Here is a 26,708-nt window from a genome sequence, read left to right as displayed (position 1 = left end):
CACTTAATTATCCCTAACTCTGTCCTGACTGCTGGCTTCTCTCCATCCTCTTTTCTCATGGCTTTCCCTGGAGCTGATGATGACTGTAATGCCTTTCAGATCTCCATGGAAACAAAGCTTCTTCCAGGGAGCCCTCCTTGCCTCTTCCTTTCTGGTTCTACAGAGCTTCGGGGAAAAGTGGCTCTCATGAACTTGTGCTTGTGAAACTCACTGTGGGAAAAGGTGCTTACCCAGAGATGGCTCTCTTCACCTGTTCCCAGCTCTCGCCTCTTTGCCTGTGGATTGATTCCAGGGAGGCATGGCGTGTGACTCGTAGCCTATAGAAATGTTCCCGATGCTGTGGGTTGGGAATACGAGCAGTGAGTGCTCAGCAGTGATTGTTCAGAGCCAAGAGCACAGAAGGCACAAGGGTTTCTCCACTTGTCCCCACGGTCAGTAGTTCACTTTACAAGATCGGTGTTTAGATGTGTTCATTTGAATCTGAAGAGCTGGCATAGAGTCATAGTTACCAGCTATGCCTTGGTTTCCAGCATTTGATTTTAAATTCTCACTACAGAATAATGTAAGCTTAGATGTGTACGCATTTATTGCTTTTATATTTTAAATAAGGGAGAGGGGCTTATCAGATAAAGAGACACCTTCCCTTTTGCTGGCTCAGATTCTGTCCTCTGGATTGTTGCTGTGTGAATGGCCCCTCTTTGGCTGTCGCTTCTGCAATCATTAGCAGCCTGACCTGAATATGAAATGATAGGCTCAGTGTCTCTGTGCCCTTGGGGAGAAACATCTTGTGGGTTTGTGTGTTCGCTTACTTATTCTGCTTTTATGATTCTGGGTACTAAACCCCGCAGTCATGTGCAAGTTATTCTTTCTTCCTGCATTTAAAAAAAAAAAAAAAAGAACCATGCATGGCGGTTCATGCCTATAATCCTAGAGGCTGTGAGGCTAAGGGAGGAGGATGAGGACTCGGGGGTGTCCTTCAGTACACATCATGCTGGAAGCAGCTACAGGAGGCCCTCTGAGACATAATACAAGAAGGACCACAGAGGAGCAGAAGAGCGTGGGCATTCTTGGATATACAGTGAAGGTACATTCATTGCCTTATGATTTCTCCAGGCTCACTGTCTCCTGAGTACTGTCTCTTACAACAGCCTTATTAGGGGTCACTCACATTTTCCAGGTACACATCAGGAAGAAGCAAAAAGAGAGCAATGTAACTGAACAACATGGTTTCAGTTGCTTTCATTACTAGTGTTTAGTCTCAACAGTTGTCTGATGTGATCATCAGGGTTTTTACCAGGACTGTGTCTTGAGTTGATCTTGGCGTGCCTGAAGTCTGCCTTTGACCTCCACTGCACCTTGAGTTGATCTTGGCATGTCTGAAGTCTGCCTTTGACCTCCGCTGCACCACTGAGTTGATCTTGGAGTGTCTGAAGTCTGCCTTTGACCTCCACTGCACCATTGAGCTACCCCAGACATCAGAATTCTGAAAATCAAGGCTGGTTCAGATGATCACATGCCACTGTCACTGTGGCTGACCAGGCATCTGCCCTGCAGGCTTTAGCTGTTCCCTGTGCTCATGCAAAAGCAAGATCTTTGTAAAAACAAGAATAGTTTATTCGTTCCCTTTTCTTTCTACTTACTAAAATTTATGTGCATTCTCTTAGACATATAAGATAACTGGTCAGTCCCTCAAATTGTTCTTAAGGCCATTTAGTAATTTATATTTTCATAGAATCCATTTGATAAAATGTATTGTTTACATAGAATTAGAATTTGAATTGCTCTTAACTATTATTAACTGTGTCTCTGTTTTTAATTAGGTAATATTTTCTTCTGGTTTTATTTGTCTATCTATCTATCTATCTATCTATCTATCTATCTATCTATCTATATCTATCTATCTATCGTTTCTTTTGAGATAGCATTTCACTGTGTAGCTCTGGCTGTCCTGGAACTCATTTTATAGACCAGGCTGGCTTTGAGCTCACAGAGATTCACCTGTGTCTACCTCCTGATTGCTGGGATTAAAGCGCCTGGCCCTGGTTTTATTTTTTGAGACAAGATTTTACTTGATCCCTAGGCTAGCCTCAACTTCACTATGCAGCCTAGGGCTGACCTAGAACTTATGGCAATCCTCCAACCTTACCCTTCCCAGTACTGGAGTCCAGGCTTGACCCACCGTATTCAGCCCCCATTCCTAATTTTTTAAAATGCCTTTCAAGCGTTGTGTAGCTGTCTCAATAGTCTGTTTTCGGTTCCCCTCTACTTCCCAAGTCTATTGCATATTCTGTATTGCCTGACTTCATGCATTTCTGTCTAGTTTCCTTTGAATGTCTTCTTCCTTGTTTATTGCTGTGGGAGGCATGCGTGGAAGGTGTGTGGTGACTCAGCTTCCTAAGGGGTTCTCTCTGGCACACTTGCTCACAGTATTTCTAACAGGCCCACATGCATTCACTTCAGATCCAGATGTCCACTACATCCCTGAGGGTTCTGCTCAGTCACCTGGTGAAGGAGACAAGAGGGTGGTCTGAACTGCCTTTAACCTCATAGCACCCATTTACCTTCTCATCATCCGCAAGTTAACCTTTCAAAGAGTGTGCATTCACTGGAGGTGCAGGGCACCGGTGACTTACCTGAGGAAGCGAGACAGCTCCTGAGGCGCATGCTCCTGCCCATGCAGGGTGATCCTTGCTCTCCCTCGCCAGCTCACAAAGCGCATGCTCCTGCCCATGCAGGGTGATCCTTGCTCTCCCTCGCCAGCAGCCCTGCTGCTCTTTGTATCTGAGGCTGACTCTGGATGACAGAAGAGACTTGAATCACAGCACAGCTTTTCCTTGTGCTGGAAAATGAGTGTTAACAACATGTGCTTTGGCCTTGGACTCTATTGACCTGATTCTACTCATCACAGTCAGTGTTTTGGCTGCTCTTCCCAGGCCAGCGCCATCTGAACTTCCCTTTAACTGCAGCCTTTTGAAGCGCCGCCTGCAATTTAGTCAGCCATGCTGGGTATCTCTTAACATGTCTCCTCTGTTCTTTACCTCTGAAATGTCAGGAGTGCTTTGAGGGGGCTGGGAAGGACAGCCCAGCCCTTTAAGCTGCTGCGCCTGCGGGAAGCTGTACTACGTTCAGTTTCTCCCTCCATCTCTGGGGCCTCCATGCTCTTCGTACTACCAGGGAACTCGGGGGCCAGCTACGGATTCTGTTGTCAAAGCAGGAAAAACCAAAAGGGCTAAGGGGAGAAAGTGAATGAGAAAAATATAACCCTGTATTTATTGGCTCGGAAAGGGGAATGATTGGTGAGCCAGCTAAAGGAAGCCACTCCTGGCTATCCTCATGTCTTCCCAGTACTGAGATTGTGGTTGTCTTTTTCCTTTGTAGAATTTCGCAAATATGAATTTTTCAGTCTATTTGATCCTGCCATACAAATTCCCCATCATGCTTCATTTACAGTACATTTTGTAAACCTGTTTAGTGGGTGATACATGCCTGTAATCCCAGCACTAGCGAGGCAGAAGCAGAAGGACCACTGTAAGTTCAAAACCAGCCTGATCCACATAATGAGTTCTAGGCCAGTCAGGGTGACTAGCAGAGACTGTCTCAAAACCTGTCTCCACCTACAGCCGTACCATGCTGAACATGCATGATGTCATCAAAGCGTGTCTCCCACAATCACCAGCATCAGGCTTAGCATGCTGTAAACCCATTCTTTCCTCACTAGGTTGTAGCTCTACACCTGGCCTCTGTGTCTGTAAATCACGTGGTCCCTGTTGTAGTGAGTCATGGCCGTGTTGTAGGTTGTTGAGACTAGCAGAACTGAAGGTGCATTGGTTGACTGTGGAGTGAGGTCCTGTTTGTTTTGCAGATCTGTACCGTCAACATCGTCCCCCATGATGGAGAACAGAATGGCCTCATGGGCAGAGTGGATGAAGGTGTAGACGAATTTTTCACCAAGAAGGTGACTAAAATGGACAGCAAGTAAGTTTCCAGTCATTTCGTTAAGAACGGGTATTTCACTCACATCTAAATGGCTAATAGGTGTAATTTATATACAATCTCATGCAAGAGATTTACTATTTGGATTTCTAAAATGTGGTCTCTAACAAAGCATCATGGGTGTTGCTTGGGAATGTGTTAGAAATTCAAATTCTCAAGCTCTTGCCACTGACCTGCTGAACTAAGAACTGTGGGGCCTGTTCCATAGCAGTGCACATGGCATCCAGGCCAGACTGCTGCTGTGCCGGGGCTTCTCTTACATCCCCTGGAAGAGTCTGTATCAGGGCACCAAGCATTCTTTGAACTTTTCTATTCATAATTTGATCTAATGGCTAATTGGGCAGCAAAGTGACTGGGAGAGGTGGGGCAGTGTTCTCCGACTTACCCTGTCTTGTAGCTGGTTTTGTCAACTTGACAGTCTCTAGATCACTAGCAGATAAGACAAGCCTCTAGGCATGATGGTGAGGGAATATCTAGATTATATTACTAGAGATGGGAAGATGCAAACTGATTGCAGGTGTATATTGCATCCAGACCACAGGAAAAGGAAAAAGCCAGCTGAGCATGCTCCCTTTTGCCTGTAGATGTACAATGCACACTGTTTCCGTGACTGCCTCTCCATGATGGACTGTACCCTGGCACTGTGAGCCGAAGCAAGCCCTCCTCCCTTCCTTAAATAGCTTTTGTCTCTGGATGTTCATCACAAGAGGAAAGCTAACTACTGTGCCCTCTAAGAACTTTTCTCTACATTTTCTTTACTAGAATGTTGTTCCCTTAAAAGAAAGCTCAATACTTTATCTTGAGCTGGGCATGGTGGCACATGCTTAGAGCCCTAGCACCCAGAGATTGGGGCAGGAAGATTAATATAAATTTGAATCCTGGAATACATAGTGAATTTCAGGACAGTCTGAGCTATATGACTTTGCCTCAACCCCACCCCCAAAATATTGTTCAACTTAAAACACTCCTATTTTTATATGTGATTTTTCTGAAGTTATTCAATCTGTTACTAAAAGCTGATACGTCTCAGAACAGACTCGAAGCTTGGGTTGTGTTTGTGAACAGTGCTTCACCTTAGAGATGAAGTTCAGGAATGCATTAAACCTTGCAGATAGCTGAGGGCAGGCATACAGGAGAGCTAGGGAAGGGCCCGTCGGAGCTGTGATTGATGAGTCTTATCTATCCTTTGCAGAATGGCAAAGTAAAAATAAGTTAAGTCTCATATCCATGGCAGTGGAGCTTATAGACGCTTGCGAGCTTTAAAACCTAATTATTGGTTGTCGTTGACACTCGTCTTGCAGCTTAGCATAGCATCACTTGGCAGAATTCTTCCTTTCAAGACCCACCAATACATCCTTTATTCTTTGATAGTTTCCTATAATGCTTCATTCCCACAGATTAATCCCTGCTGATCCCTGGCATCATGCCCCCCCCCCCACCTCTGTACACATCTATAGTGTGCATCTTCAAGAGTCTGCTTGGATTTGGGTTGTTTCATAATACAAGGATTAGAGGACTATATTTTCAACTTAAAATAGTCAAGAAACACCAATACAAACTGCATAATGGAAAATTTCCTCTTGATGAATTGCTGCCTTCCTCACACAGAATACTGTTCCATTTCAATACCTGGTTCTTATTTTTCCCCCTTAGCACTTCACAGTCTTTTATTGTTTTATATTTTATATTTTCCATTGTTTGCTTTGCAATTTTATTATGTTTTTGAGACAGTTTCATCGTATATCCCATGCTAATGTGGAATTCACTAAGCAGCCCAGGGAAAATTCATACTCGCAGTCATCCTCCTGCCTCAGGCTCCCACATGTTAGGGTTCCGAGTGTACACTGGCATATGCAGGAACTTCAGAACCGTAGTACAGGCTGCAGTAGTTAATGGCCATCAGTCATTGGTGATCAACACATCAGATAACTGACCTGCGTCTGTGTAATTACAGATACAACTGCTGGCTCTTCTTCAACCAACCTGTATTAGTGGGAAATGTGTGAGCACTGGGTGTGGACCCAGTGCTCTGTCTCACCTGTCCCACCCTGACTTCCCCGTGCTCTGTCTCACCTGTCCCACCCTGACTTCCCCTCTTGATCACGCAGCTTTGTTTCTCAGTTGTCTTGGAATGATACCTGGGTGCATTTGTAATATGTGACGTCTATTTCCACAAAGATGTTAGCTCAGAATTCTGGGCGTGTTTCTGTGTGCAAGACTAGATGGCTTAACTTTCATCAACCTACAAAAAGTTGTAATTTTTTTAAACTGCATTTTTCTTTGTAAATAGGTTCTCACTTAGACATTATAGGGCATGGCATTAGGTAAAACATCGTAAGTTAGTGCAAAGAAAGTTTGAGATTCAGTGTTATGTGCTCATAGTTTTAAATGTTAAGTGAGCTACAAGGCTTAAATTAAAAAACAAAACAAAAAGCCAAAACATCTCTTTTCTCACTTCCTGCTTCCAAGAGGCAACTGGGTTTTATTCCATTAACTGTTAACTTTTCTTCTTTTTTTGAAAATGTTTTTCTCCTATTTTTCATTTTTAGTTTCAGATAGTAATCCTGTCAACATTTGACTACAGAGGATGATAGTATATCCCATCTATTCTCTGACTCTACTGAATTTTCTCTCTTTCTCTTGACTTCCTTCATTTAATATAATTTTTGTTAGCTCGCTATTCAGTGGTTGCTCCAGTGTGCCTCATTCTAGCCCTGGAGGTATCCACACCTGACTTACATGGTACATTGTGGTCACACTTCCTCTCCTATAGATTTTCTTTTCCCTGGAAGCTCTTCATCACTTTTTGTTTGCTTAGTTTTCACACAAGACTCTCATCTACTCACTTCTTTAACTCCCCTGTAAAAGCACAAATCTGTGAGTTCTCGCTCATTTTCTCTGTGGGGTCTTCTTAGACACATCTCACCCTGGGAGAGGGGAGGCTGCTGGGGAGGCATTTCCTTCATCCTCTGCAACTGGATTCCCTTCATCACATCCCTGTGTCTTATCTGCCTCTCAGAGTATGAGATTTACACCCTCATTTTGATGGATTTCCTCTTGTGGTGACTTTCTAAGGAATGAGGCGGTAGCAGTGCATTTCTGTAAGGTTCAGATCTTTCATTTTGAGTGATCTTGTTGCTGGGTATGGGACTGGAGGCTGGAATACATGTTGCTTTAGAATTCTGAAAACATTGTTCCCTAATTTTCTATCTTCTAGAGTTCTCAAAAGAACCCAGTGTCATCTTGAGTCCTGATCCTCTGTGACATGGTTTTGTTTTTTTCTCTTCTGGAAACATTTGGGATGTGTCTGTATTTTCAGGGTACCCAGATTTTGTGATGCTGTGTTTAAGAGGGGGATGCTGGTTTGTCTATCCAGTTTGTTAGCACACATAAAATATTTGACTCTTAAAATTCATGTTCTTTGGTTCTGAAATTTTTATTGTTTCTTTTGTAAATTTCTTCTGTTTCCTCTACACACTATCTGTTAAACTTTCTTTATTCGAGTTGGGTTGTGGTGGTGCACACCTTTAATTCCAGCACTCAGGGAGGCAGAGGCCGGTGGATCTCTGTGAGTTTGAGGCCAACCTGGTCTACAGGGTGAATTCTAGGACAGCCAGAGATACACAGAGAAACCTTGTCTCAGAAAACCAAACCAAACCAAACCAAAACAACAACAACAAAAAACTTCCTTTATTCAACCTGGTATTTCCTCTGCTAATCTATTAGTTCTCACCATCTCCCTTCCACTTCCTTATTCTTAGTTCCTTCCCGACATTCCAGTTGTACATTTTAGTTGTACTCTTTAGTCTTTAATGTTTTACCTCTGTCTCATTCACTTTTATTCCTGTTTTGTGGCCATGACATACCCTTGGTTGCACTATTTCTCTGGCTCACTCTACAGGCAATGAATTTGGCGTGGACTGGGCATTGTTGACCCTTTGGCTTGGGAAGAAGAAATACTACTTGGTGAATTGGCTTTCAGCCACACACACCCCCCCCCCATTTCTTAGCTTCTCAGCCCTTGCTCTGCAGTCTGCAACCACTGACATTCTAGCTGCCCCTAGACCTCCAGTTTATATTTCAAGTGCTCAGATCCGTGAAGCTATTTTGTATTCTTTGGGCTTCCAAGTGGTGTTGTCTATTCTCGCCTGTATGGTTTTGAGGTTTTGTGGTTGTTGTTCATTTTGTGTTTATCCTGGCTTCTGGTTTTGATGGAGTTTCTAGGGAGATGAGGGGAGGTCCAGGCTCTAGCTTTGAGTGGCAGATTTCCTGGCTTCTGGTTTTGATGGCATTTCTAGGGAGATGAGGGGAGGTCCAGGCTCTAGCTTTGAGTGGCAGATTCCTTGTGACACTCATTTTGTTTGTTCTTTTTCTCCATCCCCCAAATTTCTAGGTTTTTTTTTTCTATCTGAAAATCTATCCTAAAATTTAAACTTATTCTGTCTAGTTTTATATTTACAAAGTCTCTTATAACCCAACCTGCCAGGTAGACTTTATATACTGAGGCTGGCCTTGAACTCCTGATCCTCCTCCTGACCCTCCTGCTCCTTCTCACAAATACTAGCAGCACAGGTATTGTATCAGCACCCGAGCCTTGAGTCTTTTATTTTGTTACTTCTTCTGATAATTTATTCCATTTAAGCAAAGATCCAACTATTTGCCAGCAGTGAGCAAATATGTTGGATTTCACCGATTACCTAGTAATTAACAGATGCCCAAAGAAACCCTTTCCAGTATCCCCCAAATTAAACAGGGTAGTTGCCCAATTATGTCTCAAGCCAGTCCAGAAGAAGTTTACACTTAAGCCTCTAATCATTACAAAGGTCTGTCCTCAATCCTGCCTGACTCCAGATTTGCACACAATCTGGATGCTTAGTGTCCTCACGGCTAGCCTGAACTCTTCTGTCCCTAAGCACAGGCTTAACATTTACAATGCTATGGAACGTGACTGGTCATGCAGCAGTTACCTTCACGTTCATTGGCTAAGTCCTCGTGGTACTTGTCTTCATGGTCAAGCAATAGTTTCTGTGTCCTGATGCAGGAGGTCATCCACACGCTGCTCAGATACCCATGAACTGAGCGAAGGAGATGAGAAAAAAAAACGGGATTCTCGGAGAAGTGGCTTTCTCAACCTAATCAAATCGCGGTCCAGATCTGAGCGGCCACCCACGGTCCTGATGCCGGAAGAGCTCTCCTCCCCAAAGGGGGCAGTCCGAAGTCCACCGGTGGACACGGCTAGGAAGGACATAAAGGCAGCTGAGCACAATGGTGCTGCGGAGCGCACTGAGGAGACGAAGACACCGGAACCCCTGGAGGAGGGCCCGGCAGAAGAGGCAGGCAGGACCGAGCGCAGCGACAGCAGGGGTAGCCCACAGGCTGGCCGGCGCTATGTGCAGATGATGGACAGCGGGATGCTGGCTGAGATAAAGGCCAAGCAGGAGCGGAGAGCTGCGAGCGCACAGAAGGTGAGGAGGGGGGCCCTGTGTCTGGATTCCTGCGTTGGCTTCTCTAGTTTTATGGGAAAAGAGGTGCAGAAAAATAGCTTGTTGGTTAAATGAAAATGTAAATACTGGGTGCCCAAGAGAAGAGCCTGTGGTTAAGAACACTGTGGTTCTTGTAAAGGACCCTGGTTCATTTCCCAGAACCGCATGGTGATTTCTAAGCATCAACCACTTCCTTTCCAGGGGACCAGACACCCTCTTCCAAACTCTGAGCACCAGACATGTATGAGGTGCACATGCTTACACATGCCAACAAATCACCCATGCACATAAAATATATTATACAATGAAAATGTCTTAAACATGTAAAACCTAAAGATTTATTCCCAAAGAATTTAGAGCCCAGACCCAGAACAACTTACTTGTCCTCACTGCCCCAGGCCATGCCTTGAGTGTTTAATCTGTTGATTGTTTGGAGACAGGGTCTCACACAGGAACACAGGCTCGCCTCAAACTCACTTTGTGGCTCAGGTTGGTGTCAGATTCACTGTGTAGCACTGGGTGCCCCAAGCCCCTGGTGATCCCCATTTCAGTCCCTTCCTGGGGTTACTGTCCAGCTCAGAGCTACACTCTTGAGAGGCGCGGGACTCTAAAGGTATGGCATCTGTTTCTGAGAAATAAGTTGTGCCCCACCTACCTGTCTTCCTGTGCTTTCAATAGAAGCCTGCAAGAACTGGTCCCAAATAAGACTGGCCTGGGTGAATCCTAGTGGAGATGCTGGGGGTCGCTGGAGGTAGCAGAACCAATGAGCAAAGAACAGATGGCAGGCAGATAATCTCAAAGGCCCACTCCGTGCCCCATGTAGTTCCTAGCTTAACCGGTTCCCAGGCTTCAAAGTCCTTTGCATTATTCCAGATTTAAATGGCAAAACAAAAAGTCAGGGTATCCTGTTAGGACTGATAGATTACCGAGTCCACTACTGCCGCTACATCAGTGCTGGTTTAGAAGTTGCTAAGTCTCAGGGACAAGGCAGAGTGGCAGCTTAGTGGTAGAGTGCTTGCCTGGCATGTCTAAGAATCTGAGTTCATTCCCCAGCACAGCGGAGGATAATTTTGAAAAAAAGTAGAAAAAAAGTATGTTGAGTCTCCTCAAAGTTCAATTTAAACACAGTTTACCTACCTTCCTCCCTCCATTCCTGCAAGCTTTGTGGTCCTTGAGATCCAGCCCCACAGGGTCTTACACGAGTTGCATAACCAGCCTCCACTGGGCTGCATTCCCAGCTGCATTACTGCTCTGAGTCTCTTTTTCAGAATTCTGTCTATTTGCTTCTGTCATTTCTTAAAGGAAGGTATCCTTGTGGTAGTCACTAAGATAAATGTGTCCAGGTTGTACACATCATCCTGAGGTCTGAGAAGCCCCTCCTCCCACCCCTGAGAAAGGGAAGCTGTGCGTGTTTGTCTCGAGGCCTCAGAAGAAAATGATTGGTCCTCCGAGGCGACCTTGGCTTAGAGGAGGTACAGATGGACTACCCAGCAGATGCAGAGGACTTCTGTATTGCCTCTTAACAGCCGCTGTTTGTTAAACTCTGCATCCCGTAAGATTCTGCAGCTGCTCACCATAGCTCTTCTATCCAGCAATTTCCCAGCTACCGATACCTGCTTTGCTTCCCCACAGACTCTTACTATAGCTCAAAGATGGGAGAGCCTACATAACAGCTTGCTGTTGGTGCTGAAGGGAGTCAGTATTGACCTTCGCCATGCAGAATACTGAAAAAATACTCCATCCCTACCATGAGCCAGATGCCTGCATAGTTTATAAATTTCCAACAGCTGATGTGGTGTTTTCCTAATGAACTGTTTATCTCTGTTTCCTGTGATGAACAGCTAATTTTGTTGAAAAGACAGGAATTCCAGGGTACTTTCCCATGTGTTTAGGATCGATACATAAATTGGCCCAGAGTGACAGAATCTTCCTGGTTTAGTTTTGCACTTGGCCCAGATTTATGTAAATGTTCTCATAGTGCCATCTAGTGTTCTTCTAAACAGCCTTTGTTAAACAAAAACAAAAACAAAAAAAAAAAAAAAAAACTTCAGCAATTAAGTTTAGACAGTCATGGCTATTCTACCAGAATAATAAAAGCTTTCTAAAAAAATTACTGTTAGAATGTTTCCTGAAATGTAGCGCTGAGTTGTTTACGGGTAGTAATGTAAGCATCCATGGTTGATGTACAGGTGACCCTACTGTTGAAAGAGCAGAGAGGGGGCACCAAGGATGCAAATGTTCCAATTACTTTTCAAACTTTATTGACTTAGTGTGTATATATTTGTGTGTGGCACACGTGTGGCACAGTGCTTGTATGGAAGTTACAGAGAAACTTGCAGGAGTCAGTCCTTCCACCACTTGGTGAAGGAACACTAGCCCACCGGAGCCTGTCGCTCTGTCAGGCCTTACCCTTCTCCCCGATTCCACATCTGCCTTGCTTAAAGCCATTAGATTATAATCCAAAAGCTAGCCACCAAGGTTCAGCTATCAAAGTATTAGAGCCCAGCAATCAAAAGCCCCCTTTGGCTCACCTAATTAACATACCCATTTGACATTGAACACCTTAACCTAACACAGGGTTTCCCCATTTATCTTCACAAGCCTTCATTTTTCTATGTCCACGTCTGCCTCCCCTCTATCCAGAGGTGTTCCTCTGTCCCTCTGGAACAGATATCCCTGTCCCCGCTCCCTTATTCTCTTCCCCTTCTCCCCCATCCTCTATCTCCTGTCTTTGTCTCTTATTCCTTGCCTTTTGTCCTTCTGCGGCAAATTAATGTCCTTTGTGCTGAGGACTTGGCCTTTGGGGTCCTGAGCCAATACCGATCCTTTCATATGGTGACTTGGATTCGGGTTCCAGGGATTGAACACCTGTTTTTAGACTTCACAGAAAGCCCCTTTACCTGCGGACCTGGCTCTCTGCCCTTGCTTTTACTTTTAAAAATGGGTTTCCTGGAAGCTTGATATGGAGGCATATGGCTGAAATCCCAGCATTTGGGAATCTAAGAGAGAAGGATCATGGGTTTTAGGCCGACCTGAACTACATACAGTGAATTCTAGGGTAGCCTGGACTAAAGAGTAAGATCCAACATAAAAACAAAGAAAATCATGTACAAACATTTTTAAAAAAAAAAAAAAAAAAAAACAACAAAAAACCACAAACCTAGATTTCGTGAAAAGCAAACTTGGAACCCTTTCCCTTTCTGGACTGTGACCCCTTATGTGGATGATGGGGGTCATGCCACCCTCTTGAGTATGAAGTCCCTTCAACAGTGGCAGTGCAGGGATAATCTGTTGTTATCTGTCTGCTTTATTGTTTCTTTTTCTTTTCCCTTGTATCTCAACTGTACTCTTTTTTCGGGGGGTTGGGGGGTCTTGAATTTTTAGAAGCTTATCAATGATGTCATCTCCCAGGAGTCCTCCAGCCCGGTCTTGAGCAAGCCAGAGCAGTCGGATGGAGGTGGGACAGGTAAGCAGAGTCACCTGTGATTGGAAGAACAAGCCTTCGTGTTCTCCCCTCTAACCTAAAACACCAGTCCCTTCCTGTCCCAGCCACTCCTGGGGGGTGCTACTCCTATCTCTGTAGCCATGATCTTAGGGGGACTTTTTTTTTCTCTGATTTCCCAGATGGAGGAAATTAAGATTGCCTTCCCCACTTTCCTTTTTGACAAATTCCTAAATTTTGGGCATCCTGTTGAAAGAACAAAGTGTCATGTTTTGAACAGCAAGCTCCACATGGCGTGCAGGAGGGGGCAGTTTTATCTGCCTGGAGGAAATATTCCAGTCCCGTGGATGGAATCCCTGTGCTTTGTTTCCTCAAAGTTTTTTGTGGTTGTTGTTTTGTTTTTTGTTTGTTTGTTTGTTTGGTTGGTGGGTGGGTTTTTCCAGACAGGATTTCTCTGAAGCTTTTGGGCCTGTCTCGGAACTAGCTCTTGTAGATCAGGCTGGCCTTGAACTCACAGTAATCCACCTGCCTCTGCCTCCCCAGTGCTGGGATTAAAGGTGTGTGCCACCATCGCCTGACCTGGTCCCTCGAAGTTTTAGGTGTGTTGAGTGGAGATGCGATATACTGGATGCAAACGAGCGGTAGCTCGTAAGTTGCTTTTACGGATGCTTACTTTTTTGCTGGCTGTACGGTTCACTGTAGACAGCAACGGTAGTGCGGATAGAGAAGGAGATGATGACCTTTCCAGAACTGTTTTCAGCCTGGGATGAGGGCGCAGCCCTCAGTACAGCCTTTCTCCCGCAACTGTAGCCAGATCCCCAACGGGTCGTTGTCATCCAGAACCAAGGCACTTCCTGTCTCTCTCCACCTGCCAGGCCCCAGAGAGTCCTGAAGACTTTAAATTTATGAGAAATTAGTTTCTCCTTGCATATGAATATAGAGCTGTGTATGGCACAGAATAAAATTTGATGTCTTATTGCAAGGTTCTCTGAGTTCTTATCTTCTGGAAGGAAAGAATTTAGCCGTGAGACGCTAACTGTTCAAGCGGTTTATTTAGCAAAGCAAGCATGTCACAGAGAAATTGAAGTGAACTGCCCCAGAGTGGGTAGGCAGCCTAGCAGGCTCCATGGATAGGAAGGAGGACTTAAGCCATCTGTGAGACTCCTTTGTCCGGGCTCTGCCCCTCTGCAGTCCCTGGACCAGTGCTAGAAGTCATCACATTTCCGCGAAGAAAGCCGGTCTCTCTTAGCGCTTACTCTTAAAGCACACTGATATGGAGAGGCTTTTGTTCTCAAGATCTGTGATGCGGAATGAGAACCACAGCGTCCACCACATTTCTACATTCAGAAGATTAGTTTCTCTGACGTTTGATGTTTAAAATGTGGTTTGGACCACTTCTCATTTTAATGCCCAAATTGTACCCAGCTCTTCCAGAGGCCCGCTTTGGTTTGGGAACACCGGAAAAGAATGCCAAAGCAGAACCCAAAGTGGATGTGGGCTGCAGGTCTCGGAGCTCCTCCAGCATTCCCACCAGTCCGAAGCCCCTCCTGCAGTCCCCCAAGCCCAGCCCTGGAGCCCGGCCTTCCATCCCTCAGAAGCCAAGAACTGTCTCCCGACCTGGTAAGGGCATTAGTGGTCTGGGAGTCAGGCTGGGCCTGGTCTGGCTATATCCACAGGTGGTCTCAAGAGTAGGTAGAATGTGGTAGACTCATTGGAGGAAAAAATGAAAATAGGAAGCTGGAACTGAAAAACACATGAAACCTGCAGGAGCTGAGAACTGGGGAGGGCTAAGAGATGAGAATCCTGTCTGTCAGGAAAGCCAGCCTGAGCATGCTGGCCCATCAGCAGAGGGGGACTTCTAAAATCAGTCTCCAGGGTATTCAAACAATGCACACAACCAGTTTAAGGACACAGGCCTAAGAGCAACAGTTTGTGTGGTTGTACACCATATCCTGTAGCATATCAGAGATAGAGAGCAGAATCTGGAAAACTGTGGGCCTGGTTTGAAATAAGGTTTCCTCAGATGGTGCAAGTGTTGTTAGGAGCATTGCAGATGTGGTCAAGTATGCTAGGTACAGACTGGGCCCTCAATGGCTTCCAAGTCCAAGAGACTTAGCCTTTGGCCAGATACAAAGGTGTTTGCCGAGCTAAGGTCTTACAGAAGAAACTTAAAACTTAAAAATACTAGGAACGGGTTGGGTTCTGTCTTATTTTCTTATGCAAAAAAAAAATATGTCTATATCAAGTCTTTGAGAAATATTGTAAGAATGTTCAAAACATCAGAGTTTGAGTGAGTAATGCGATGAAATATGATAAACTTCTCCTCCTCTTCTCCACATTTCCCTGGGAGGGTCGGAAAGCAGGTTAGAGATGCAGCCAGACCTTTGCTTTGCCATCCTCATCGTCACCATTCTTATTGTCTGTCTGTTATGCTCCAATTGGCAAGCTGCAGCAGGAGAATTGGTATGTGTTTGCAGTTAGCCTGGGCTGCAGGTGAGACACAGTGAAGACAGACTAAGGAAATGAAAAGCAGAGAATTGTGAATGGAAGGCTTGATGTTTTTCTGAGCTCCGTGGGTTTCTAGTTTGAAGTAAGCAACTCTGCTCTACTTCATGGAGAAGCTCAGTTGGCCAGTTCCCGATATCAAATGTAAAGCTGGCTAGAGTCCTTTTATTTTTTCACTTTCAGCTGTGCTGTTTATCTCATTGTGTATTTTCTATCAAAAATTAGGCTCATAAACTGATAGGTGTTTTGATAAAGCTTGAGAATTCAGCAGTATTTTTAAATGTTCCTCTTCAGGACAATTCTGAGAGATAATGGAGTCACAGTGTATGGTCATAGCTTTACCTCTGTGGCGGCACAAATAGGAGACCAGGAGTGAGAAAGACTGAGGAGAGCCTACCTATCGGCTGTCTGTCTTTTACACTTGTGTACACACATGTACACACTTGCTTGAGAATCCCACATGCTAAGGAAGAAGGCGAAGGGCCCAGTTCCTTAAGTTCTTTTGATTTTGGTGAAGTAATGCTGGCTTTCCGATAAGAGCCTGAAATCCTAATCTTGACTGTCTTTACACCTTTTTAGCCCAGGGGATCATTTCATCTCCTTGTAGGTCCAGAAACAAAAGTCCTTGATGGGTCTAAAAGTCCATGATTTCAAATTACTCCTGGGGCAATGGATTCTATGCTGGTAGCTACATGAACGTGTGTGTGTGTGTGTGTGTGTGTGTGTGTGTTGTAACTTACTAGCTCTGACAACTGATAAAGATATTCTGTTACATATAGTACATGTTTTCAGACATTCAACAACTTTATGTCTGCGGCAGAAGGAACCCGTGGTTCACTCCTAGCCTCATTTTCAAACATTAGCATAGACTGAGATCTGTACATATGTCAACATTTTATAATTTTCCTTGCTTTTTTTATTAATTGTTCTTGAATGCTAATTACTTCTCTTAGCAGAAATACAGAAGGAACTTTTGTCTAGAAACATTCTATGATAGTTTTTCTCTATTTGAATCATCTGTATGTAAAGGTTTATCTGGCTTATATGCTTGGGACACAGTTTGTAGAACAGTTTGTTTTGTTTCTTTGTACCTCTGTAGAAGATCCAGACTCTCCCTCTGGTCCTAGTTCCCCTAAAGTTGCTCTTCTTCCACCCATCCTCAAAAAAGTCCCCTCAGACAAGGAGCGTGATGGCCAGAGCAGCCCCCAGCCCAGTCCCAGGACCTTCTCCCAGGAAGGTAAGAACATCTTTCCACTGGCTCTATTCACCCCAGAGAGTGTCATTTCAAAAGGAGGGACTTAGTCCCAGACTAAACTAGAAGCCTGGAGTTCGTCAGAATCCCTTGGGTTGACTATGGGAACCAGAGTGGGCCCTTGATTTGGCATTATGTCTGACATTAGGACTTCATGAAGAGAAGTCAAAAATATAGCTGAGCCACCTAACCAAAGACCCACCTTCTCCACAGGAGTGATTTCTGCATACTTCCCAGCTAGCTTACAGCCTATTAGGGCACAGTTTTGAATAGGTTTCTAGATCCCATTATTTCTAAGGAAAGCACCCCTAGTTAGCTTGTCACCATTGCCATGATTCAAGGGCCATGGTGACATTAATTTTGCCGTCTTTGCCACGGATCAGGAGCAGGCCATCTGCCCTGAGGAACCTCAAAGCTGCAGTACTCTTTGGGTCATGAGTAACTGTTCTGCCTTCTCGGAGTGTGGTCCCCGTGTAGACACCCCCAGGGTGTCTCTGTGCAAATGTGTTCCCTTCAGTTCCCTGAGGTGGGAATGGTGGTTGCCTGTGATTGGCTTGCTGTCCTTCAGGAACAGTCTTGAACCCCTAAACAGGGGTAAGGCAGGCCAGGGTAACAGTAGAATCTCTGATGTTTCTTTTGTTTCTCCCACTTATTTTAGGCTCTGTTATGTCATTTCTTTATTTTTAGTTTTATTTTGAGGCAGGGCTCTCTTGATGTAGTGACTCGCCTGAAACTCACTATGTAACTTAGACTGGCTTCAGTCTAATTCACGGAAACTCTCCTGCCTTTGCCTCCCAAATGCGGGGATTATAGGAGTGAGTCACCATGCCTGGCCTCCCTTATTTCAAATGCACAGCTGGCTTTTGGGTTAAGTGTCACACAGGGTTGATTCTGTACCAGATATGTGATGTAAGAGAGCTCTTAGCCCCCATGTGCAGATCCTGGCTGTGCTTTGGGCTGCATTGTTAACGTTATATTTGTTTGGTGAATTCTGTTACTTCCCTGGCTCTGATATCTCCTGTTTTCTCTTCTTGACAGTAGACTTGGGTAGAAGCTAATAGTAGGCACAGCTGCCTATTATCCTTATGTGTTAGTGAGTCTAATAAAAACAAATAAATAATACCTTTTTTGTTCTTCTGTCTCCATTCTGCAACTTTATTTGTTAGGTGGAAGTTTCTCTCCCCTACTGTTTATAGAGAAAAGAGGGTAGGGATTTGCCTAAAGGTGTTAACTGCTTTTGTCAAAGAATCCAAAGAGGGGACTGGTATCAATTCTCATTTCACAACGAGGGGATAGATGCTGTACTTGGTGTCCTAACCACAGCTTTAGCATGAGCCAAAGTTTGAGTGACTTCACTCTAACAGTGACCTACACAGTTAAAGAACCTTTCATCGTGCTGATCAAAGCAACCTCAGGCCCCGGGAGCCCCTCACAGCCAGGTTGCCCATCTAGTTCTTCCCCATTGGCACCCTTGCTGTCTTTCCTTCTGCAGTTTCTGTCTTTTCCTCTTAGCTTTTAAGGAAGCTTTGAAAATGCCTGAGAGGATTTTGGTGTGGGTGGGACGGTTGGTGATATGTGGAAATAGCCATCTTGTTAAAAACGATTGAAATGTGGAAGAATTTACACAAAACAGGGTAGGTGGGGGCCAGAGAGTTGAGTTTAGTAAATTTATGATTAGTATAACTTTTGGAAAATGATGCTTGGAAGCATCCAATCTATAGCCCAAGAGCCACCTGAGTTTGGCTGAGAACAGATATGACTCCAGCCCAACCCAAAATGATAAGCTAACTTTAAGCAATTGTGTTTTCAGCAGGTGTTTGTGGGGTTGGGGTTTTAAATTTTGTTTTGTTTTTAGCTAATAGCTGATAGGTGGTCAAAGCTATTGGGAGTAGGAATGTGTCCTAGAGCCTCTGGTGACAACACAGGTCACATAGGACACCACTGGCCAGGTCAGAGCTGCTGTGAAAAGCAAGGAATTCCAAATAAGGAAGCCGTCGCTCAAGAACTAGTGGTGCTTCATATGCTTATCCAGCATGGGCTGATTGAAACTACAGAGCCGGGGTTGCTTTCCTGCCTAGACCCAGAAGGAACTAGCCACACATCACAGTACTCTGCAGTGATGGCAGGCGAAGATATACAAGGTCTGGGTACAGCTTTCAGGCATTTGGGGGTAATATTTTGACCTCGGCTTCTCAACTATCTGGTCTTCAACGGGAGTGGAAGACAGGGCAGCTACTCAAGAGCCCTGCCTTTCTCTTTAGAAGCCGTCCCTATTGTCTTTTCCTGTTGTACGTTATTTATGCTGGTTACTTCATTTCCTTGTTCTCTGCCTCCCTCTGGACTAGCGTGCCCAACTAATTTCTGAAACAGGTAAATGACTGTAATTCTTCCAGATTATTTCATAGTGTATGTGATTTTTGTTAATCCATCGTGGAATCAAAATTGTAAGACTGGGGCATTTTTGTTACTAGCTCTCTGGGGCAAGATCAGGACTCACCTCATTTTGCACATTTCCATAATGTTGGCTGTTGAATTCTGTAGACAACTGTGAACCTGCCCAGGACTAATATGCTTAAGTTCTTTGAATCCTAACTCTGGGTGGATAAGCTGATATTTAAGTTTTAATATAAATAATTTTAACATGGATGTCGACACATTGATGTATTTGCTACTATAAAGGGTAAAACGGATCCCTTTTCCTTAGTAGTGCAAAGAGGAGATTATTTCAAAAGACATTCAGATCATGACAGTGGCAAGCCTTCCAGTAGAGGGAAAAGATCTTCAAAACCCTACTCCACCATTGCGGAAGAGGAAGTGAATGCACCTGGGTACAGGAAGTCACAGCCAACAAATGGTTAGAGCCTTCGGTTTTCATCCCTCGCTGACCTGAAGCTGATGAACTGGCACTAACAAATGAGCTTTAATTGAGTAGCTGCTGTTGGGGGCTGGGTCAGAGACTTCATAGAACTGAATTCTTATTCTACCCGGCAACAGGATGGTCCCTGCATGGGAGGTGGGAGGATATTAAGTCAGAATCTAAAACTCAACAATGGGGAGCTTCAAGTTACCTTAGAGGTTTGTCTATTAAATTTTAGTGAGCATAAAAGTTAATTTTCATATTGGGGTCATAGCTCTCATTCTCTTCCTTTCTACATTTTTTTTCCTATCAAGTTTCCATGAGTTAAATTAGAAATTCATAGAGCGGTAGAGAATATTTGCCTACAGAACATTGATCTAAGATGTTACCCAAACACTGTGTTAGGGAAAGATCAACAAGAAGCCCCCAGCAACATGCAGACCTTGAATTACATACATGACTTTTCAGGGAAAGTTTTCCATCTTGAGAGGCAGTTCATTGTATTGGCCAGCACTTGCTCTTTCTGCTCTGTCTTCCATTAGATTATGCGGCAAATTCTCCTCAGGTGAGAGCAGTTCCAGGGGACAACTAAGGGGAGACGTCAGTCAGGTGGTGCCCTCTAGGGGGTTAGAGCCTGCACTGCTGGCATAGGGAAGATGCCTTCCCATGATTGCAGTGCAAGGGAAACAGCATACATACCAGAGGACAAAGAATGTTCCTAGCTAATCTACTACAGAAAATCTCCTCAAAGGACGCCTGCCCTTGGAGTGAATGAAGCGCTTTGCTTCCACAAAGCTTTATCAGAGGTTAACATGTGAGGGTATTTAGATGTCCAGGATCAGGCATGAGGCGCCCATATTTTAATGTATTGAACACGATGACCTTCATTTTTCTCTGAGCATTCCAGAATCCAAGTTGATGAGAGTGACCTTATGACAGGGAAAGCTTATTCTTAGGGAACTTGCTTAGGGACAAATGCAAGTCTCACAAAGTCCCTACCAATTCATCAGTGCTATGAGAGGACCCTATGGCTCTTTCCTGTTGCTCTAGTAGTAGCTGGATAATAGATGGAGTTAAGGGATGGCCCACCGCACAAAGCAGGGGTAATAAGTCATGTACAGATAGAACATTCATTCTCTTTGGACCAAGTAGCATCTGTCCTGGAGAAAATGAATAGAATTGGTCCTTTGCTTTTAGTGGATGTGGTGGGCGGATTTGGTACTCAGGATGGAATGTAGGGCCTTACAACTGCTTAACAGCTGTGCTGCTCAGCTGCCTTCCACACGTGTACTTTACTCTCAGCTGATTCCCTGTGTCTTTATCACAGAGCTGTAAAAATACTTCTCTTTCTAAAAGATGTAGTCTGATGTTAGCAAAACAGAAACAACTCTTAATTTCATTCATAGGAAAGTCACATGCGTGAGTAGCTGCAACATGTGTGAAGAGCCAAAGAGTTATTTTTCTGAGACTTAATAAGACAACAAATCTACTATCTCTTTCATTAAGTACAGTTGAGATTACATGGATGTTTCTAGATCCTGGAAATTTACATTTTCAACTCTTAGAGCCACTGATGTACATCTCTCACTAACAAGGCACGCGTGGTGCAGAAATAAGACCCACTAAAAGCGCTTACATAGCACTCAGGCACATCCGTCTGCCAATAGGACATTGAGTTAAAGGGGATGGTTGCAGGGATAGGCCAACTCCCAACAGTGAGAGGAAGCCCTGTGTCATCTCTGACTTTCCTGCAACCTCGGTAGTTACCATTCTCCTTGTCATGGGTTGGGTCAAATTTTGGTAGGATTAAACGGGACCATCTTGTATTAGCTCTTCTACCTTGATTTCTTGAAATCGGGAAACCCCAAAATTTTCACAGGTGCTTCAATTAAAGTCATTTACGTCTAATATGTTTGTTTTGTTAGTGCCTATTCTTCTCACGTTGCCTTCACCTTTGAGAACTACGTAGCCTCTGCTTTTCGAATAGTTTCTGGTTAGTTTGTTTTTAATGCGTTACCAAAGCAATTGACAGAAACGTGGTGTGTACTCTCAAGTCTTAAGAACAATCTTGTGATACTGATCCAGCGTTCTCAGTTTCCCAAGCCTTGTACTCATGAAACAAATGGCAGCTGTCGTTCTCAAAGCGTGCTGCGTACTTGATCATGGTTGACCTGGTTTAATGGTGTGGCTGTTTAGAGACTGAGTTCATGTCCTCTCCTCTCTGAGTATAAGATGTGATATTTTTATTAGCAAATATCCTATTTTCTTGAAGAAAATAGCTGTGTTTGTGTGGTTTCGTTTGTGTCGCAGAGCTTTCTATCTGTGCCATCTGACTCTGGGAGTCCCTTTCTTATCCCTTGGTGCTTCCGTCGTCCAGCGTGACCCGTGCCTGGTCTCACAGTCTGTGAACTAGTGTTCGGCTCAACTTCCTTCCCCCGGATCCAGATCCAGGTTCCACTTCCTGTGTGAGAATTCTACAAGAGCAGATAACTGTAGAGTGTACACCTACTATCCCAGCCCTTGGCAGGTAGATGCGGGAGGGTCTAGAGATCAAGGTCATCCTCAGCTACAGAGAGAGTTGAGAGTAACATAAAACTCTATCTAAAAACAAGAAACACAGTTCTTCAGGAAAAATTTAGCAGTTGCTTGAGATTTTCCCACTATGCTGGAAAGAATTTTTTAAAAGCGGGACCAGCTACAGATTATTATGTTAAGAAAATGCCCTGTTTTCTCTTGGTAGATGTATATCTGCCTGGAGTTTACAGTGGGGAGATAATTTCCAAGTTGCATCTGAATCTCTAATCCCACGTCTGTATGTGTATTTCAGAGGGTTTGAAATTATGAAATTTGCATATATACATATGCAAAGTTGAATCTTTGTGTTTGGGGCTCTCTGCAACACTTATTTCCACCTCAAACAAGTTGTAAATATGCAAGCCAGTGTTTCCACTTAATAAGTTAATGTTCAGTCCATATCTTTTACTCATCAATAGCACATGGGTTGATAATAAATACATGTATAGACAGACATACTCGTCCACCAGGACACCTTGGCATTCTTAACCATATTACATTGGAGAAGTTTAATCAAACAGTGTTTTTTGTTTTGTTTTTTTCTTTTTAACCTTGTTTTAAATCAAGGTGCAGGAATAAGTTTGGGTAATTAGTGAAAGTCTAAATTTTATAATATTTTTTAAAAATTAATTCTGGACTTTTAAGTTTCAAGCAGACATAACTCTATTTAGACACTCCTTTAATGGAAGCCTGACAAAATCTGGTTCTATATAATTGTAATTAGCATATCTTAATTGCATGTAATCAAATAGATGTTCCCTAAGGTCTGGAAATTGACACAATAAAGATCTTTCTTTCTACAAAGCTGTTTGCATCAATGATCAGGACTAAGCAGGCTAGACCAGTTGATTGCTGAGCTTGGTTCAAGTGTTAGGTGAGGTTCTTCCTGCCTGTTCCCAACAGTAAGGACATGCCAGCTGCCCTAGGGTCCTTAGCCCATGCAATCGTAACTTAATTAATGGAAGTGGATGTGCTTAGGATGAACTTTACCCCAGGGGTCCTCAGGATCAAACCCAAGGCCTCACTCAAGCTCCACCCCTCTTGTAGAACGCTTTGTTGACGTTTGAAATTGGGATTATTTCCCTCTTAGTCATCACATTGTTTAAAAGGTAGTTCTTACTTTTATGGCGCACTCTGACTGTGCTATCCACTAGAAAGGAGCAGATTAACTTGGTGATGTTTGCTCTTCCCTCCTCCCTGCCACCCCATTTTGTTGCCCCATAGTTTCCTAAGCTGGAGGACTCAAAAACCCAGTATTAGCTTGGAAGGTCAGTGCCTTGCTGTAGATGAAAACACAGGCTGCCTTTTCCAAGAAGATGCCTGTATTGTGTCCCTTTAAATTTCATTCATGGTTGCTGTTGTGGCCCTGGTCCGTGAGGTTACTTCTGCTTTTACGTGCGACCGAAACTCTTAGTTACACGAGTGTCTCCATACGTTGTAGAGAGTTCTGTTGTGTCATCTCAAATAAGGTGGATTTAGCCTGAGCTCCCAGGAAGCTAATGTATCGGGAAGGATGAAAAGTTTGATTATTCACTGAATCTAGGGTCTCAAATGTTTTCTCTGAAGACAGATGAGCATGACCCCTCCCGCACCCTGTTTATCTTCCCTTGAATCTCCCATCGCAATATTAGACATTTCTTCCCATTTGTCTGTTCGCGAAGAAACGGGGTTTTGTTTTAATTAAAATGCAGAAGTTCTAGGAGACAGCTTAAGTCCCCTTTATTTTTGAGGTTGGATTTCTTGTCAGATATTCTTGGGATGGTATTGGAAGTATTCTCTGCCCCCTTGTCTTAGCACACACTCAGACTATAAGCTTAAAGGACTCTGTGGATGTCAGCATCAAATTCATTTTGTGACGAAGGGCAACATATTTAGGGACATTTATTTATCTTTTTTTTTCTCCAAACCTGACTTATCAGCAACTTTCAAAGGACCAATTGCACAAGTAAAATTTTTTTTCTCCCAATAGAAGCTTTTAAAAGCAATTGTATCTGTTTCTTATGTCCCCAACCCCCTCTGAGAATTTGCCCCAAACCACTGGTGAAAAGAAGTCAGAAGTTTAAGGAACTGGAGAAATGGCTCAGTACAGTTAGTACTGTAGAAGACAAGAGTTTGCTTCCTGCACCTGTTATCAGGTGACTAAACCCAGCTGAGAAAGTCAGCCTCTGTGGGTACCTGCACACACACACACATACACATGCACACACACACACCACATCAATACTTTATAATTCAATTGCTTGATTTTATAATGAGATTGAAAAGGCTGTTTGTGGGTCTCCACCCTTCAGGATTTAGTGTAATTTTAATTTGATGTCTTTCCCAGAACTGAAGACTGTGTTCCTGGGTTCCTGATTGGGTCTTCTTGAGTCATGGATTAGTTGTGCTTTTTTAAGCAGCTTTCCAAGTGGCATGGGTTTGGTGTTTTTAGCTCAGATGGCATCTCTTCAATAGGCATGGGAGTAATGTTTATTAGCTTTTTAAATATCCCTGGAGTTTAGCCTCTGAACTGAATCTTTCCCAGGTGTGGTGGCAGAGGAACCAGGATGTAGAGAAAAAGAACACAAGCTTTAAAGAGAAAACTAGACGAAACCTACCTGTGTGATTAGGAAGAACATGGGCGCATGACCAAAGCCCAGGTCCAGCTGTCCTGTGACCCCTTCCAGTTCCCTATCGCCAGTCCAAACAGACAGCGGGAGTGGGTGCTTTGCCTGCAGGGTTGAATCTGTCACAGGCATTATTTAATTCCTTCTCACAGATTTTATCCATAGGGAGTGAGGCATAGGCGTTCTGAAGCACAGGCCAACAGGTCTGTCTGCGTCCCTCCCCCACTGCAGGAGTAACCAGCTTTCGGACTCTGCAGAAGGCATGGCATTGGAAGCCAGTCCAGCCAGCACCTCTGCAAGTCTCTGTGTGTCCTGTCCTCTGTGCCGTGTATGGGGCAGTCTTGGCTGTGGAGTCGCCTGGCTCAGAGCAGCCTCAGTGACTCCTGACGGCTTCTCCCGCTTGCCTACCATCTCTACCTTTGGTTCTCGTCCACATCTATGCCGGGTTCACCCTAGCATAGACTGGTCTTGTGCGTGCGTGTTTGCTTGTGTCCACTTGCTTGTGGTTTCTTTGGTGTGTCCTTGACTTCTGTCCAGAGTCTCTAAGTCAATAGCTGATTTGTTTCTGAAAAAGTCCATCATGACTACCCCTCCCCCCACTTCTCAGGGTCCCTCACCCCACTGTTGGCCAGGTCCTGTTATTGCCTTGTCAATAAATTGTCCCTCTTCCTTACCTTCTGATTTCAGTCTCAAGGAGAAGCTGGGGTCCGCAGGCCCAGGAGTATCAAGAACAAAAGCAGCGGTCCTCCGGCAAAGATGGTCACCAAGGGAGCAAATCCAGTGACTCTGGAGAAGAGGCAGAAAAAGAGTTTATTTTTGTGTAATGGTGCCCACCCCAAGCCTTCCCATGCAGGGTGCTCTCCTCAGCCCTCAGAGAGGAGCCGCGGGCAGTGCGTCTTCTCCCTTCTCTGGTGCTTTCTTCTTTCTCTCCTTTCCTTCTTTTTCTAAGAAAAAGATATAAAAAGTCCACTTTTTGGTTCTCAAAGCACATTTTTGGTCTCACTCCATTCTCAGCATTTGTTTTCCAAACATTGTTTCTTATGCCTTCAACAAAAAGCCAGCAATTATTCCACAGGCCCTACTTGAATTTCTCTGAGGCAGCTACACATTGCCCTGCATGGTGTGGTTTTTGGAAGTTAATGAAGTAACTGGACTCCCACCCAAGTAACTCTCCAGGAGACCCTGGGGTACTGCAGGGTGTTTTTGTGTCAGATCCACACATGACTCGATATAGCAATTTATTCTTGATGTATGCAATTGCACATTGTAATTATATTAACAGAGCACACTAATAAATAATTTGTATAAATTATATATATTAGATCTCGGGCATTGTTCTTACATTCTTTTGGGGGGAGCACTGCCTTCCTTGTGGAGATTGTACATTTAAAGCTTGGCTAGCCTTTTCAGACCATCGGCAAGCACAGCTAAGAACAGAGTGTGAGTAGCCCGGATTCATGTATATAGTTGATTGGAATGAGGTCTTATGAATATTCTTGTTTTTGAAGGCCTTTAATTTCTGTCTGCCTATTAGCTTTTAATGTGTGGTTTTTAAGAGAAAGTTTTGGCACCTGTAAAAAAAAGATGTCTAAATACTACTCTTTATAAAACATCTCACAAATATTCGCTTGCATTACAGGCTGAAAATATTTTATTCATATGTATATTTATACCAATAAAATGATTTTCCAAGTGGGATTTTTGCTTCCTCCAGTTCTTTTGTTAGGACCGGCTTGTGCAGTAAAGCTGTGGCTAGTTTCTAAAATGTAGAATAATCACAGTACACAGATAATCATATCATCTAGAAATCATTACTTTCAACGTAAATATAATTTGATAATTCCATGGTCTGCTCTTGCCACCGGAACACAGATGGAATTTACTAGAAGGTCACACAATTCTTTGTGTGCTCCGTACCCAGCTCCATGAGTTTAAGGTCATGAGAGGGGTGCTGGCTTGAGTCAGATGGGGCTGGTGTGATGTCACTGTTTACTGT

At 43.9% G+C, this 26,708-nt stretch overlaps 1 protein-coding gene across 9 annotated transcripts in view; it reads left to right on the top strand.

The window, feature by feature from the left end:
• Positions 1-26,410, top strand: part of Carmil1 (capping protein regulator and myosin 1 linker 1) — a 264,062-nt gene extending 237,652 nt beyond the window's left edge. For 2 of the 9 annotated variants that reach the window (XM_057787235.1, XM_057787239.1), the window contains 7 exons: positions 3,863-3,975; positions 9,035-9,458; positions 12,861-12,942; positions 14,344-14,538; positions 16,523-16,660; positions 19,380-19,529; positions 25,400-26,410. In XM_057787235.1, the coding sequence (XP_057643218.1) occupies positions 3,863-3,975; positions 9,035-9,458; positions 12,861-12,942; positions 14,344-14,538; positions 16,523-16,660; positions 19,380-19,529; positions 25,400-25,536 (1,239 nt within the window). In that variant the 3' untranslated portion in view covers positions 25,537-26,410. Of the gene's footprint in view, positions 1-3,862; positions 3,976-9,034; positions 9,459-12,860; positions 12,943-14,343; positions 14,539-16,522; positions 16,661-19,020; positions 19,046-19,379; positions 19,530-25,399 lie in introns of those variants that run through there. The other 7 variants (XM_057787237.1, XM_057787236.1, XM_057787243.1 and 4 more) reach the window with 7 other exon arrangements.
• The last annotated feature ends 298 nt before the right edge of the window (positions 26,411-26,708 follow it).

Source organism: Chionomys nivalis, chromosome 13 (genome assembly GCF_950005125.1).
Source record: "Chionomys nivalis chromosome 13, mChiNiv1.1, whole genome shotgun sequence".
Classification (NCBI taxonomy): Eukaryota; Metazoa; Chordata; class Mammalia; order Rodentia; family Cricetidae; genus Chionomys; species Chionomys nivalis.
This window is presented reverse-complemented; position numbering and strand designations above follow the sequence as displayed.